This window comes from Stylophora pistillata, chromosome 4 (genome assembly GCF_964205215.1).
Source record: "Stylophora pistillata chromosome 4, jaStyPist1.2, whole genome shotgun sequence".
NCBI classification, from domain to species: domain Eukaryota; kingdom Metazoa; phylum Cnidaria; class Anthozoa; order Scleractinia; family Pocilloporidae; genus Stylophora; species Stylophora pistillata.
In genome coordinates, this window is record NC_142522.1 from 1,859,064 (window position 1) to 1,875,044 (window position 15,981).

At 39.5% G+C, this 15,981-nt stretch overlaps 1 protein-coding gene across 5 annotated transcripts; it reads right to left on the reverse strand.

Annotated features, from left to right (window-relative positions):
• Positions 1-533: 533 nt before the first annotated feature.
• On the reverse strand, positions 534-12,602 carry LOC111319393 (uncharacterized). Of its 5 annotated transcripts, XM_088758328.1 has the most exons (8): positions 12,471-12,602; positions 11,420-11,520; positions 10,063-11,099; positions 7,774-8,504; positions 6,951-7,394; positions 2,909-4,561; positions 2,144-2,498; positions 534-1,617 (listed from the first exon to the last, which is right to left on the reverse strand). In XM_088758328.1, exons 3-8 carry the CDS (start codon positions 10,098-10,100, stop codon positions 1,545-1,547), a joined length of 3,294 nt encoding a protein of 1,097 aa, XP_088614454.1. In that variant the 5' UTR covers positions 10,101-11,099; positions 11,420-11,520; positions 12,471-12,602; the 3' UTR covers positions 534-1,544. The 5 variants fall into 5 exon arrangements, with proteins under 5 accessions (XP_088614454.1, XP_088614453.1, XP_088614451.1 ...); XM_088758327.1 differs by lacking the exon at positions 12,471-12,602 and having other exon boundaries at positions 10,063-11,044; positions 11,420-12,426; XM_088758325.1 differs by lacking the exon at positions 12,471-12,602 and having other exon boundaries at positions 10,063-10,158; positions 10,927-12,426.
• Positions 12,603-15,981: the final 3,379 nt, after the last annotated feature.

The following is a 15,981-nucleotide window of genomic DNA, read 5'->3' on the forward strand; positions in this document are numbered from 1 at the left end:
TCTAGCGCGGGATAAAAGTAGGCAAGCCGAAATGAGCCCTTCTCCCCACTCAGGTATCCAATCAGAACACAGAATTCCCTTCATGTGGCCCACGAGCACTGGTAGCAATATAATAAGGAATCTTATTAAATAGCTGGCAGCACTAGTGGGCGATATGAAGCGAATCAAGTGTTCTGATTGGCTATTTTGGTTTTATTAACTGAATTGCTAATGTGAATTGGCCAACTTAAAGAATCTCAAAGCTGACCTTTCGAGTGTTAGCCTTCGTCACAGCGAACGGAGGAGATAGAGATGATGAACCCCGTGTAGTGGTGTTTTGTATCAACGATATCATATAAGCCCTTTCAATAAACCCTTTCAGATATTCGTATGAGTAGTAGAGACTGTCGAACCAAGCCTCATGAAAGTATAACCTCAATTTTATGCTATTCACAGGGGATATACAAGGAGTCAAGGACTTTAGGGTTTTTTCACCTAAAGAACATGCTTTTTCCTCCTTTCCTCCTTTCCATGAAAAAAAAAAACGCCGTAACTACAAAACACGAAATTGATTTCCTTTATTTCTCATAATGGTTGCCAGACAAAAAAATTGAGAGAGCAGTCATATCAATAATCTCTCTTCTAAAGTCTTAGCTCAAAACATGCAGCTACATTTTCCACCGTAAAAGTAGTTATTGTAAAATACCATACAAGAGAGAACCAATCAAAAAAAATTATCAATTTTCAATATGAATTAGTCACCATTTTAAATGACACCGAAAATAGAGCCCATATTATGTGGACCAATATGTACTTAATTATCAAAATCTTGTCGGGTTGAAGCGTTTTACTGACCCTGATTGGATTACTTTCAATTATTTAAAGTATTTAAAAGTAAATGCGAATTGGAAAGCTGTCAGCTTCATCAGTTACAGATGTTGTTTAGGACTTCTTAATACACTAAAACTACTTGAACGCCAAGTATAATGAGTTTGAATAAAAGTCCGCAATACTGAACGGTTACCATTGTCATTACTAATATCAGCTAAACACACCTTGCACGGGCAACATATTTAAACTTTCAATGAATTTCTTGGATAGGGCTACCCTCTCAGGATCTCTGGAAATAGCCAGACAACTTGTCCAGAACAACGGAACCTACTTTAAACCACATCTATTTACACGATTAAGAAGAAACTAGAACTGTCCAGTAAAGCAGGTAAAACTTGACCTCGGACGTTCATTATGATTATACTAACATAACCATCATTCAGATGTTCAGTTCTTGTAGTCAGTTCTGATGCAATTAATGACTGCATGCTCTGTAACTGATCACAGGCATAACCCGGCATAACAGACTCAAAGATAAAAGTGACAAAAAAAAATGTCCCATAATTACCCTACGTTTTTATTTAGACGATTCCTAAAGCGGAGACCCCACGCATAAGCTTTTGATTCGTTAAAGGAGTACCGCCCTATTCCACTTGAACACAAAAAACTGGAAATATGTCAGAGTATGATATAGGATTTAAGAGACCTTAAGAGTCCTCTATGGGGGACAAAATTTATGACGACCCGTTACTTTGTCCCTCGGCTTCCGCTAGTCGCCTCTTCACATCTTCCAATTCCTTTCTGGTACTGTAGGACGCAAAGCAAATAAAACAAATTAACCGAAAATTCGGGAAACTATCAAGCTAGAGGAGTTGGAGGAGGATTTCTTGAAAAACGGGGTGAGTTCAAGGTAAAAAGGTACAAGTGGCTTCGAGACATAACAAGGCTTACTGTTTTCACTGAGTGTGATCAAGTTTTTTTTATTAAGTGGGTAGCTACTGTTTAGGAACATATCTTTTACTACACCCAATGATGAAGTATTGAATGAACGGAAAGGAAAGTTGCACTGGGTGAGGACTCACATGACGCACGTGTCTAATCCTCTAGAGCTTTTAAATTTAATTTGGTTAAATCAACTAAGTTGAATTGTAAATTGGCCACCGTAACGAGTTAAAAAGCTGAGATTTCGAGCGTTAGCCCTTCTTCATTCGCTCTGACGATGGACTAACCAAAATTAGCCTGTTACCCCCACCGACGCAGCACAATAGTTTCTTTAGAAACTTCAGCCTTTTTTACAAAACGGCAAAGCATCCATGACAGCAAAATTGTTTACCTTGTAAGGTCGTCATTGCTCTCATCCAATATTTTCTTTTGCATGGCCTCGCACTCCTTAAGGTAATACCTAGCTTGCTCAAATTCTTCCGTCATTTTATGAGCCTTTCCAAGGTCAAAAAGTGACTTGGCGGTGTCACGATGATCCTTCAGTAGTTCCTTCCGGATATCCAATGCCTGTTTCGCATATTTTTTGGCATTGTCGTACTCGCCTAGGGCGTGATAATTGTTTGAAAGACTGTTGAGGATGGTTGCACGGAAAGGATGGTCTCCCAATCTTGTCTTGTAAATTGGCAGGGTCTGCTTCTCTCGGACCTCTATTGCCTGCCGATGTTCTTTTTCGAGTGAAAGGATTACTAAGAAAGACGAATCACAGTTTTAGTACTGTATTTGTGGAGAACGCTGAACATTCAAGGGATAAAAAGAAACAATAATTCCAGCAGTCCTTTCTGACCGCTATGAAGATAATCAAGACAGGCTGCAAGATAGATCATAGATGTTTTGAAAAAAGTATTTCGAAATAGTATTGAAGCGCCTAAATCTCTTCAAAGCTGTATACATTAGAATTCATGTGAAGGATTTATTTTATATGGTAGTTGATTACAAACAAGAGGATTACATTTACTGATATGTCTCGAAGTCTACCCTCTCCCTCAGTGTTCTAAACATCCTGTCGAAGACTGGTGTATTTAAGGAACGCTTTTCATTTAAAGCTTGACTGAAGGGATTTCTGAGTCAGAACGAAAGATTTGGAGGCTGCGCTTACCTGCCTGATCATTGTACGTTGCACCAAGCATGACTTTGTCATCCTCTCCTTGATCCGATCGAATTTTGATCGCCTGTTGGACTTTTTTTTTCGCCTCATCGAAGTTGCCTTCTTTGGCGAGACATCGAGCAAGTTTGGAAAGACACTGAGCTCGGCTGTTACCGTGGTTAATTCCACGATTACGCTGGATTTGGTCAGCTTCCGTCAAATATTCTTTGGCTTTTTTAACGGCTGAAGCACACAGACCAGTTGGATGACAGGAACTTCTGAATACTTCTTCGATTCCTAAGGATGTGAGGCAATCGCTCAGTCTCTTCTCATCTTTCTCATCTTTCATCTCTTTGCATTTTCTTCGTAAAGATTCAAAGGCTTCTTTAAATTTAGCCTTTCCCATCATCTTTGCCAGTAGCTCCGCCACGCTGTTGAAGACATCAATGCATCTCCTTGTTTGTTCTTCATCCATTTCACCTTTGCTACACCATTCAACGAGCTGTAAGACATTCTCTTCATCCATCTGAAAGGCAGCAATCGCTTTTGACACGTCCTGGCTCAGGAACTTTTTGAAGGTGTCTTCCAGAAAGGTCAAAAAATGGCGGATGAACATCCTCCGAGCATCTAGGATCACTTCAAGAAACTCGGGTTCCTTTGCCTTAATTTTACAATAATCACGGATTACTTCAAGTAGGGTATAGTAGCAACCATCTCTGGTGATATGTTCCTCTAAAAGTGATCGCCGGGACAGTTCCAATCCACATTCTACGAGCTCAGACGCAGTCATCATCGTCGTTGATTGAAACATTTTCTTTGCTTCAGGTAGAGAAAAACGCCCTCTGAATAGTGCAAAGATGATAAGGGCACACTTTTCTTTCCAGTCAAGCCTCCCAAAGCAATGATCAATACAACGTGGGATCTTTTTATCCACTGGTACCGTTTGAATCTTTTCCAAGAATTTGAATTTTTCTTGAGGCAAAGAGCACTTCATCTTTTCCAAGAGACTTGGAAGGTTACTGTGGGAGGAGGCCAGGGTGAAAAGGACCAAGGGAATACCGCTGCAAATCTCTAAAAAGTCATTCACTTGGGTTGTATCGACTTGCCCATCTTTCCACACTCTTTTCAAAAGCTCAACGGATTCTTGAGGCTCAAAAGACGTCAGACGAACCATTTCTTGCCCCACTTCCGGAAAAGGAACTTTATCTGAAGAGGTGAGGAGAAGCTTGACTTTTCTTGCAACCTTTAAAATTTCATTGATTTCGTTCTTAATCTCCGGGTCATCCGAATGAGGCAGACGTTCAAAGTTATCGAGGAACAAAATCGTATAGGAATCTTGGCTTTTCAAGCGATTTTTCAGCTCAGCTGCTGGATCATCCACAGGAGTGTGATATACTTGCTGAAGAATTTTCGCCGCAAAATCATCGAATCGTCTAATATCTCTACAGTTAACGTAGATCACCACGGTACGTCCGTCAGAATCCAGTATGTCGTTTGCCACTTTCACCGCCACGGTTGTTTTCCCCATGCCAACAGCACCATGTAGGAGAAGGATCCTGCATTTGTTCCATGGAGAAAGGTATTCTTTGATTTTTTGGCATTCTGTTTTGCGATTGACGAAATGTGGTACCGTAGGGGGGAGAAGAGACAAACTTCTACAGATTCCTGTACGTAAATCAATGCAAAATTTTGCAATGGAAAATGAATTAAATCTCGCAGAGAATGGGTGAAGTACCTAAGAGGACATGTACACAGAGCAATTATAAATAAAGCATCCTTCAAATCAGTTTAAAAGTTGACAACAGAGGATGATGTAACATGTTACCAAATTAAATAAACATTATACACAGAGTCATTTTCCAGTATACATGTATTGTTAGCAACTATTAATGAATGGTGTTTCATTATCCCTTGCTCTGTTTCATCCTTGCCTTGCCACCCCCAATATTGATGGATAGAGAAAGGAAAATATCAACTTTTTAACAAGCTTTAAATTGAGTTGTGTTTACTTTTCCCTTTCTTTGACTCTACAACCTCTGTCTTCTGTTTCCACATCAAATAAAATGTGGTAAAAACTAATTGTTGTGGTTGGATTCAATTTCTGATCTAATTCTTCACCTCCTTCTATTTTCTTATGTAACCAAAGTTCACTAAACTCGTTAATTGCTGAATCTGATCAGAGACCAGCAAGACCTTTGGCTGACTACAGAGAGTGAATAATTCATAACTAAGCCTTTTATTTGCAACGCGCTATCCATATTTCCCTTTCAGTGTACTATGCAGATTGTGTAAAACGTTAAGAATTTAATAATTTGGATATATCAACAAAGTTGAAATGATAAATTAGCCACCGTAACGATTACAAAAGCTGACGTTTCGAGCGTTAGCCCTTCGTCGGAGCGAATAGAAGAATTGTGGGTTGTGTGTGCTTTTAAAGGCAGAAAATGGAGCTACGTTATTGGTGGGAACATGGCAACGAGAAAAACAAGAATAAATTAGTGGAATGAAAAGCGTTCGTTGATCCCTGTGGGATTTAGACTGCCGGTTTGAAAGATGAGCTTTTGTTCAAGATTTTTACGGCTATCCGTGCTACCTAAGTGTAAGGAAAGACCGCAGATTGCCATATGTTGCTTAGAATGATTAGGTAAATTAAAATGTCTAGCGACTGGTTTCGATGTGTCCTTGTCATTCCTTTCCACGTCTCGAAGGTGTTCTCGGAATCGGTCACCTAGTCTTCTGCCTGTTTCGCCGATGTATATCTTTTTGCAATAAGTGCAAGTTATGCAATAGATTACATTGGCGGAGGTGCACGTGAAGTGATCGGTGGTCTTAATGGATCGTTTAGGTCCCGATATTTTATCAGTGTTGTGAATAAAAGGACACGTTTTGCATCGCGCACGAGCGCATTTAAAAGTGCCTGGTTGGTCATTAGTCTAAAAAGAACTTCTGACCAAAAAATTGCCTATGTTTGTGTATTGTTTGAATGAAACGAGTGGAGGCTGCGAAAAGATAGTGCTTGTCTCTGGATCGTTTTGAAGTAATTTAAAGTTTTTAAGAATGATGGATTTAACTGAGTGGTTGTGAGGGTGAAACGTGAGAGTGAATGAAATGCGGTCGGAATCTTCCTAATGCGACGTTTGTAGTGCGGATTGTCGATCAATAAGATGGGCGCGGTGGTAACCTGCTTGAACGACAGAAACAGGGTAACCACGTTTATCGAAAAACTGGCACATTGACTCTGATTTGTGGTGGAAATCAGAGTCATCACTACATAAACGGCGAAGTCTTAGAAACTGAGAAAAAGGAATGGAATTCTTAACGTGAGATGATGCGAAGACGAATATAACAAGTAATTATGCGAGTCTGTAGGTTTGTAATACACACTAGTGCATAAACCGTTACCTTCAATTGAAACTTTGATGTCTAAAAAGGATAAAGAATTGTCAGAAATTTCCCAGGTATATTTTAGAGCAGGGTGAAAAGAATTGACTGCGGTTATGAATTGAGTGAGCTCCTCTCTGGTAGAGGAGGTAGCGCCGATACAGTCTTCGATGTAGCGACCGTAGAGTTCAGGTCTGGACCCGTTGTATTGGCTGAAAAATTGATGTTCGACAAAACCTACAAAAAGATTGGCATAGCTAGGTCCCATTTTAGTGCCCATGGCTACACCATTGGTTTGTTTGAAGAAGTTGTTTCCGAATGAAAAACAATTGAATGTGAGCACTAGTTCGGCTAATCGTAGTAGTGTTTCAGATTTAGGTTCCTTATCAGTACGTTGATCAAAAAAATGTTTAAGGGCCAGAAGGCCTTCACCATTAGGAATGACAGTGTAAAAAGACGTAATATCCATGGTGAAAAGAAGTTTGTTTTGGCCAAGGAAATTAAAGTCTCGAAAAATTTGAAGAGCGTGTTGGCTGTCTTTAATATATGATGGTAAAGTTTTCACGATGGGAGCCATAATTTTGTCTAGATAGCTGGAGATAAGTTCGGTAGGGCAAGTTAAGAATTTAATGTTCGGTTAAGAATTTAACGTTGGTATACTCGCAATAATCACCTGAGCTCGCCTCGAAGAGCTTTTTTCCCTTTTCATACTGATCCTCGGAAATAAAGGTCTTCAACTTAACCACAGTAAGACCAAGTTTCTCCAGTACCTGTGGTGTTATTAGAATTTCCTGGGCAACTGAATTTAGATGACCACTGCGATAATCATCCCATAATCCTTCAAGAATCTGCAATGAACTGCATTCAACTGTTACATGCCAGCTCCCTACTTCATCATTACGCACTAAAACTTGAAGTTTACACCACAAGTATTTTAAGAACAAATCAACTGATTCTTTAAATGATAGAATCACGTTCCAAACATCTATGTCTTGTGGATTATTTGGTCCAGGGTCATCAGGGGAAACAGCCCCCGCTCCCACCACTTGTTCCGGCTCAGGTAGATTGGGAACAATGAACATCGGTTCGGATCCAGCGGCTGCGTTCATCTGTATAACTGATAGAAAAACAGCAAAAATATATTAACCTGCATTTGAACTCAAAAAGAGAACTATTGGTGTTTTGCAAATTTTTCTTTTAAGAAAAATTGCTTTAAAAAACAAACGTGTAGATTTAGAGTAAACAAGGTTCTTCGGAGGAAATGGCAACATTGTATTGACATTAAAGGAAACTGTGGATAAGGTTTCCTATTTTTATCTGATGGGGACTTAATGTTGCTCTGACTGACCTACAAACACGGGTCGTTGAGACCTCAGTTCCTCCTTTAGCTTAGTTGGCACATTAGAAAAACATTATTATATCCTCATTATTACATAGCACATACGCAAGAAAATGATTGACTTCCTCTTCCTGACTCAAAATTATTCTTAACTGACCTACGGACACTGGTCGTTGAGACCTTTGCCATGTTAGCTCTTCATGTATAGTATTCAACTTTTCTTCCACCTTCTCCAGTACATTTTTAACATCCATGTCTTGCTTATACCAGGTCTCTAGCTCTTCAATGCATCTTTCCTCTTCTGGCGTCAAAGGATTATGACGAAGATCATCAATGGACTTTTTCCACTCATCTGTCTTTGCAGGACTTATATTTGTCGCAATTCTTAACAGAGGCTCCCTAATTTTCCCCCAGAGTTGATCAAAGTCGATGTCAGATATTTCCATAGTGTGAGAGTGACCGTAGATCGTATTTCGATAATATTTTATTCGTACTAAATCTGCCACCAGAGTGTGGTCTGTGCTGTTTGGTAAATCATCCCATCCTCTCGGTCCAGGGGGAGGGGTCAGGTTGCAAATTGTCCTGAATAACTTGAAGATCAATGTGATGTCAAAATCAGACGACTTGCCATACACCCCTGAGGATGGGTACAGACAATTCCTCTCTGGTTGGGTGAATCTTGCTCCTTTCAGCTGTTCCTGTATGGTAGAATCAGCGAGTTTCCCAGGGAGAGCAGCTGGTGAGTGAATGGAGTCGAAAGTCTCCCGTAGAAGCTGCACACCGCCACGCATAAGTAATCGTGTCAGTCGATGAAAGTTTGCTTTGGGAGTTGTTGATCGTAGGGCGTCTTCTGCGTCGTCAATGGAGGCCATAGTATAAATTTTAGTCCTAAAATTGGAAATCTTCATGACATGCCAGTTGATAAATGAAGAACAACCTTAAACAATTTGATAACCTTAAAATCAGCTACAAGAGTTCATGGTGCTGACTCATGCAACTATAAAAGGGTGCAATTGGGCTTAACTGCCTGAGAGTAGCGTGTGCAGAACTTGACGAAAAGCAGCAAATGCTAACTGTCTCAAAGACACTAACTGGGTACTAAGTTGCTGCTGACCAACCCACTTGACCGACTGAAGGAAGAATACTTGACAAGCTTGTAAATTACTTTTCTCAATGGTTCGTGATTAACAAGCTTCTCTCCTTTTTTTCAACTCCCCGGGAACTATGAATCTTGAAATGCGGCAACACTTGATATTAATATATGTTCAACAACATATGACTGATTTCAACGATCGATATCTTACCTCAAACCCATTTAATTTCTTAGATCAAACAAATTAACTTTTATCCTTCATATTCCGCTAAAATAGTCCCTCAGCTTTCAACTCTCATCACCAGTATGTTTATTAAGAAAAAAAAAACCATTCTAGACACACCGAAAAATGTACATTCGACTCACCGGTCCCTACTACTACTGAATTAGAAATCATTACTCGCAGCAATAAGCATTCAAACGTTGAGCATGACGCAAAGGTAAGAAGTCCAGATGGATGGTTTTTTAAAGATGTTTTGAGGTTGAGAAATGTTTGCGGGAATAAAGAAAACAGTAATTCTAAAAAATTTCACTGGAAGCGGACATAAACTGATGGGCACCTGCAGCAAAAGTTCTCGAAAATATCTTTCAATTTGGTGGCGATCACACCAAGGGTAGAGCGAAAATTGAAAATAACGTCGAGTGATGATCATATCCCCCAAATGCCACAAAAACCGAAAAAACTGCAGCTTAGTAAATCCTCCAGGGAATATCACTTTTTATCTGCATAATCATGAAAACATATCGCTTAAACTTTCAGTGTTCGTTTAATGAAATCAGCAAATGCAAGCTAAAAAAAGTCTGAAAATTTGAATCAAAGAAAGAAAATATAAACGGTTTATAATCTCGTAATCAAAAACAAATTTTTTTAAAGAGATGTATCTATAAAACATTCCTTTTTTCGGACGTTGTGTTCATACATTTGTTAGTGAAGATGGCATATTGACTCCTCTTTAGTCGTTCCTCCTTCAAATTTGTAGATCGCGCAGTACATCGGGTAATAGAAGAAATCAATTTGAGATGGGGCCTTCACGGCCTAGTAAAACTCCCTGTTATGTACAGGTTGACTGCTCTATGTTGTAATGTTATCGAGGGACGAAACAAGGCACGAACACAACAGGTTTAATAAAGTAACGACAAATACAAGGAGCACATGGCAGAATAAATCCCCACCCGCTGATGCTAATGGGAAGTCTAGGGATTACATCACAGATGTATTATCCATTACACCTAGAGAAACGTATAGTTAGGGTGCTGGAGCCGAGTAAACTGAGTTAATAAGTGAAAAAAATAACTCCTGAGCTAATATCAGATTCTCCGTTTGATTTACAAGCATGTGCCTCCACAACTTACTTGGATAGTGTATGTAGGTAATGAAAACCAGCAACCATCCAGGTTTACAGATATCAAATCGCTTCCTACTGTTGAAATACGTTCCCGAACGTCAAGCTGAGGAAGAAACTAACGTTGTATATGGTAACGGTGCTTCGGTTAAAATTCTTGTTTCCCTACTTGTTGACTCGAGTTAATTGATCATCGAATTGATGAAGACCGAATTTGAATATAAATTATTGCTGCAATAAGATAACGAAGATTGAAGTTGAAAGTAAATATATATATATATATAGTTGTTTTCAAAAGTTAAACAGGGATAAAGTTAATATAAACTTGTGTATCTTACTGAAAGCAAACATAAATCGTCGAATGAATCATTACTTGTTAAACATAAATGGAAACCGTTAAATCGGAATATAAAGTAATTGAATAGCGTAATTTAACTTACAGGGCAGACAGACTAAAGAATTAATAAATGGATAGGTACCCGAAATAAGTAAGAAATAAGGAAGTGCTCCAATTCGGTTGAGTCCTGTTAACTGCCACAGTGGACAGCGGCTGGAACACAAGATAATCGATAATGGTTTGAATAATAATTGCATTGCTCTCGAACGGGAGGTAACGAAGTAGCTCAGTTTTACAGGTATCTCCGAAGTAAAAATGGTCTCCATAACGCGATGGAACATTCAATAACTCTTGTGGGGAAGAAGTGTTCTCGAAGTCTTTGTACTCCATAATGAATGAAACAATTAAAGAAAATCCCATTCCGAAATTCAAGGCATCTAAATAACATAATATCCTTATGTAAATTTATAGTTTTAGTGTTAACATTCGTCTTTGCTCTGAATGGGCTCAGAATGTTCTGTACACTGGCTTTCCTACCTATTTTCTGCGTTCTTCTCTCACTCTGAATAATTAACTCCACCTTCTTCTAGAACATGAAATCGTGGTATCATAATTCCAAAGTCTCAGGATCGGTGAAACTTTTTGATCCGTGGCACTTATAAAAATTCAATCGCCGATTAGGAGGATGTTTGCTTGATATCGACCAACATCTATACAAAAGAGTTACACTGAAACCTTGTACTTTAGCAAACCAATGGTTACCTTAATAAATCATTACCTTGGGACTACATTTACTGAACAATGCTCAAACTTTAAACATTGGTTAACTTTGTCGACTGAAATGGTATCGTTATTCCCGACATTTAACAGAAGCAGGTCAAAGCAGAGTTCTGGGTAAATTCTTGTCTAGTGCTAGAGCTTATCATATTCTCTTACATCGTCCATTCCTTTCATTATTTAGACTGAAATCTTCAAGGGAGATAAAAGCTACACGATGGACCTAATTGATAGTTTGAATGAATAGACATACCTCAGAATATGAATCTTCGCTCTGTCAGAGTGAATGTGCTTGTTCCGGAATTTACTGTGGGTCTGTCACCTCCTACAAATCTTAAAAATTTCTGAAAAACACTGAAATCAAACATTCTCGCAGTTGTGGACGATATTTCTCAAGTCTAAAGGGCTTCGTGTCCATATTTAGAGGAGACTGTACTTTCCGAAGTCCCGTCCTAACTAAATAATTACCATTTCTTCTTTGAATCTTAGAACTCTGTTAGCTAAACCGGATTAATGAGCAAAAATAACTCTATAATTGATCGACAGTGCAAATGTTCGAAAACCTCAAAAGTTCTTAAACAAGCGTAAATGAAATTTAATGGTAATGAGCTGACGATTGAACTGCATAGGCCGAATTAAATGTTAATTGTTTATGTGGTGTGGAATGCTAACCGTTTATGTGGTGTGGAATGCTAACCGTTTATGTGGTGTGGAATGCTAACCGTTTATGTGGTGTGGAATGCTAACCGTTTATGTGGTGTGGAATGCTAACCGTTTATGTGGTGTGGAATGCTAACCGTTTATGTGGTGTGGAATGCTAACCGTTTATGTGGTGTGGACAGGTCTGTACACGATAACCGGCATATTAGTTTCCCTTTGATGATCATCTCTTAAAATGCCGAATGTTAACTCGATTTAAACGACAAGCAGCTACATCGTGACACAGAAGTCGTCCAAAGACTTCACCCTATTCGGCTATTCGACATCCAAGTGTAATATCCACAGATTTTGAGCGAATGCGGAAATAATAATTAATCTTTGATGTCGCAACAGATATTGCCATTTCTAATAACTTTGAAGTTCCTTTACACCCGACTAGAACTAGTTTAGTTGGCTCATTAAAATATTTTTGACATTAACCCCAGAAGGTTCGGGTTATCTCACTCTTAAGGCAAATACAAGTTACGATTGTGTTGGAAATTCGCTGAGTCGAACAGAGGCACACCGACCATTAAGATCCCAAACGCACCCGGTAATACCTGTCGGAAACGTTATGTTCCCTTCACAGTGAAATCTCATCTTACCTTGTTTTCAATGAACCCAGCTATGTAGCGCTCACAGAGAGGTTGAAAATACGATGCAGATTGTTTGTAAATACATCGCTCTAATACGCAATACACTCCAGATTATGAACAGTCCTTTCTTTCACGTTCAATATGTTTACAGATCCTACAGATCCGATTGGTAGAGTTATCATGGCGTATCGATCTCTTCATTCAATTACTACTGGTTAGACCTCTCCGGTCTACTGAACCCAGAAATGAACTGAGGCTTCTTGCATCATGCTTACGGCTCAAACTATTTCATTCTAGGCGTTCTGAGTTTGGTTCGTTCGTCGTGTTTTTAGTATATTTTCTTATACCCACGTTTTACATACATATATACTTTATTCGTCCCAAATAGGCTTTTCAGAATAAAGAAATAATTACAACTATAAAGTAATAAATTAATGAGCTAATTAACTAGTAAATAGATAACATAATCAAATTAACTAATTTAATTAAAAAATAGTGATTAAGGGCCTGTTTACATGCCGGCTAGAAGGGTTGAAACATAGCCCGCCTTTACATGCAACTCACGTAATCGGGACAGTGAGTGGGCTGCGTGGGCAATCTTTTGAGCGGTCGCTAAGCAAAACAAACAAAATGGCCCATATCTCGGTTAGTAGTTCAAAATTATCTTGAACAAGTTTGCCACTTCCACTCCTTGTTCCTCTGTTTGAAGCAGCACGATAATCTTATCTCAAACTTTTTATTTTTTCTCTGATCCTCTCATCTCCTTTCCTTACTCTGGCCTTTTCTTCGTCCATCCTTTTCTTCAACGCGTTATATTCTTCGGTGTCCATGTCTTTCACATCTGCTCCTGGTAAGCTTACCACTTCTGGCCCAAAATCTTCCGGGTTGTCGATCGCCATACACCGGCGTACTTCCGTGTTTAAGCTTTAGAGTAGACATCTATATTTATACAGGATAGCCCTTTCAGTGAAGTAAAACACTGGTATTAACGGGGATCCTGTTACCCACCCATCCCACCCCAGGGGAGGACATCCATCACACAGTAATCTCGTGCGTGGGAAATTAACGTCTCCTGCCCCTAACCCTGCGGGAGACGGGACCTCTATTTATTCGTCCCTATCCAAGAACACTAGAATATCTAACCATTTCGTGATGTTATAGAAAAGTAGGATATTCTTCTCAATCATTTTAAGACCTTGAGTGTTGGTCCGGCAGGGTCTCGAACCCTCAACCTCCCGCACAACAATCCAGCGCTCTATCCATTGAGCGAACCGGGAGGCGGTTAGCTCAATGGATAGAGTAGACTTTGAAGATCAGCTTCAAAGTCTACTCCGCTGAATTCACATTTAGTTTTAAATTCTTTGGTGTATTTCAGAAGAGCCTCGACTGACTCGGGAGTCCAAGAAAACTTCCTTGACTTCTTCTCCGTGCTGATAGAGGCTGAAGTTGTACCTGCTTTCCTCTTTAATTGCCGTGGATTTATTTTGGTAACAGTGATTATTTCAGCTTCCTGCACAGGTACATTGAGCTAACCGGGAGGCGGTTAGCTCAATGGATAGAGTAGACTTTGAAGATCAGCTTCAAAGTCTACTCCGCTGAATTCACATTTAGTTTTAAATTCTTTGGTGTATTTCAGAAGAGCCTCGACTGACTCGGGAGTCCAAGAAAACTTCCTTGACTTCTTCTTCGTGCTGATAGAAGCTCAAGTTGTACCTGCTTTCCTCTTTAATTGCCGTGAAAGTATTTTGGTAACAGTGATTATTTCAGCTTCCTGCACGGGTACGAATCTGTTCTCTGCCTGAGACTCATCTATTACATTGATCGCTTCAGACTGACTGTCATTTTGTTCGGCAGATAACACTGGCAAATGGTAACGACGAAAGTACTGACCTTGGCCTCCATGTTTATGGATGTTTTCGCGGTTAATTTCTTCTCGGCTAGCCGAGATAGCCCGGTACGAACCGTTTACATGGTAAAAAGCTATCCCGCCTAGCCGGGTGCCCCAGGCAAGTAGACAGGGTGCCCCAGGTAGGCGGGCTACCCAGTCTAGCATGTAAACGCTTCAAGCGTTTTCCAAACAAACGTATGAGGAGTTAGCGCGCCCAGGGTAGCTCGGTTAGCCGGGTAGCTCGGTTAGCCGGGGCACCCTCCTTCCATGTAAACAGGCCCTATGTCTCTAAAAAGTTTGAGGTAAGGCTTCTCTTCAGGCAACGTTAGAAGTCCTTTAGTGTCAGTTTCAACTTAGGAATACAGTCCAATGAGTTCCAGAGTTTGACTGTCCTGAAGTAGAAAGTTCTTTGTCCTGTGGGGGTTTTATACAAAGGCATTTTTAAGCTATAAGTCGAGGTATTTCTAGATGATGACACTGGATTGGCTTTAATGTTTCATTTTCACGCACCAAATACAAAATAAAGGCTTTATGTCAAGAATTTGGACTGTTTATAGCATGAATTATGCTCAAAACTTCATTTTGCTTGGCCTTAGAGGGGCATGGAGAAATTGTGCCAAAAACCTAACAAACCTTAATAAGCCAAATTTTTCTCATCTGATTTTGATAAATGGGTCACTAAAGTACATACTGGATTTGATATAAAAGTTATGCAAGAAGGCAGGTGAGTGTTATTGTTTTTGAAAAATGGCAATTTTGGGTGGTGATTTTGGCCTTGAGAACAAAATTATACTTATGAAGTAAAAGCTCCACTATAGTAGAGTCCATGGTCAAATTCGTTTGGCAGCACAATTTACCAATGGAGTTTTATAGCACTTTCAAAATGTCACCGAGAAGGAGGAGTTTTTGGTGCTCCACAGGCCACAAATGGGACCCCCCTGAAACTCCAGAAAAAACAGTCAGAGCAGTGAGTTAAAGCGGCTTTTGAAACATCTTATTGCACTCAACTTTTGTGCCAAGTTTCAGCCGAATCGGTTGACCACCTCTCTTGACCCCTGGAACACTTTCTTAGACAGGAACACTTAAATCAAACGATATCCCCAACTGATATATCTGTCTGCTCGTCATGTCTTTGGTTGAAACAGTATTGATTTGGTTGGGAGAAAATACTCATTAGTCATTCTGAAAAGGTGAAAGGTTACATGTAATTTCTGATAATGCGTGATAACAAAACCACCATCATTTCTCCAAGTAAGTTATCAACATATTCTACTTACCTACATGTAAGATCGTGTGCCAACAAAAGAATTTGCCGTTGAGTCAATTAACTGTCTGCTGATTCCAAAGTCACAGAGCTTGATTTCATCACGGGAGTTGACTAAAATATTTGAGGGCTTCCCGTCTGATTAAAAAAAGTCCAAATATAGCAATTATCAAACCATTTTTTACAAGTTTATGAAGTTGTGGTTTTCCACAAATCAACCTGAGTAACTTTTCAATTTCAGCAAAACATGCCCAAATTTGTTAAGGGGCTAGATTAGGGTTCCACTATGAAAGGTAAATCATATGGGGTAAATAATGTTAAAAACTGGGCTTTCTACATTCCAATGATTTCAGCTATCAGAGACAGCA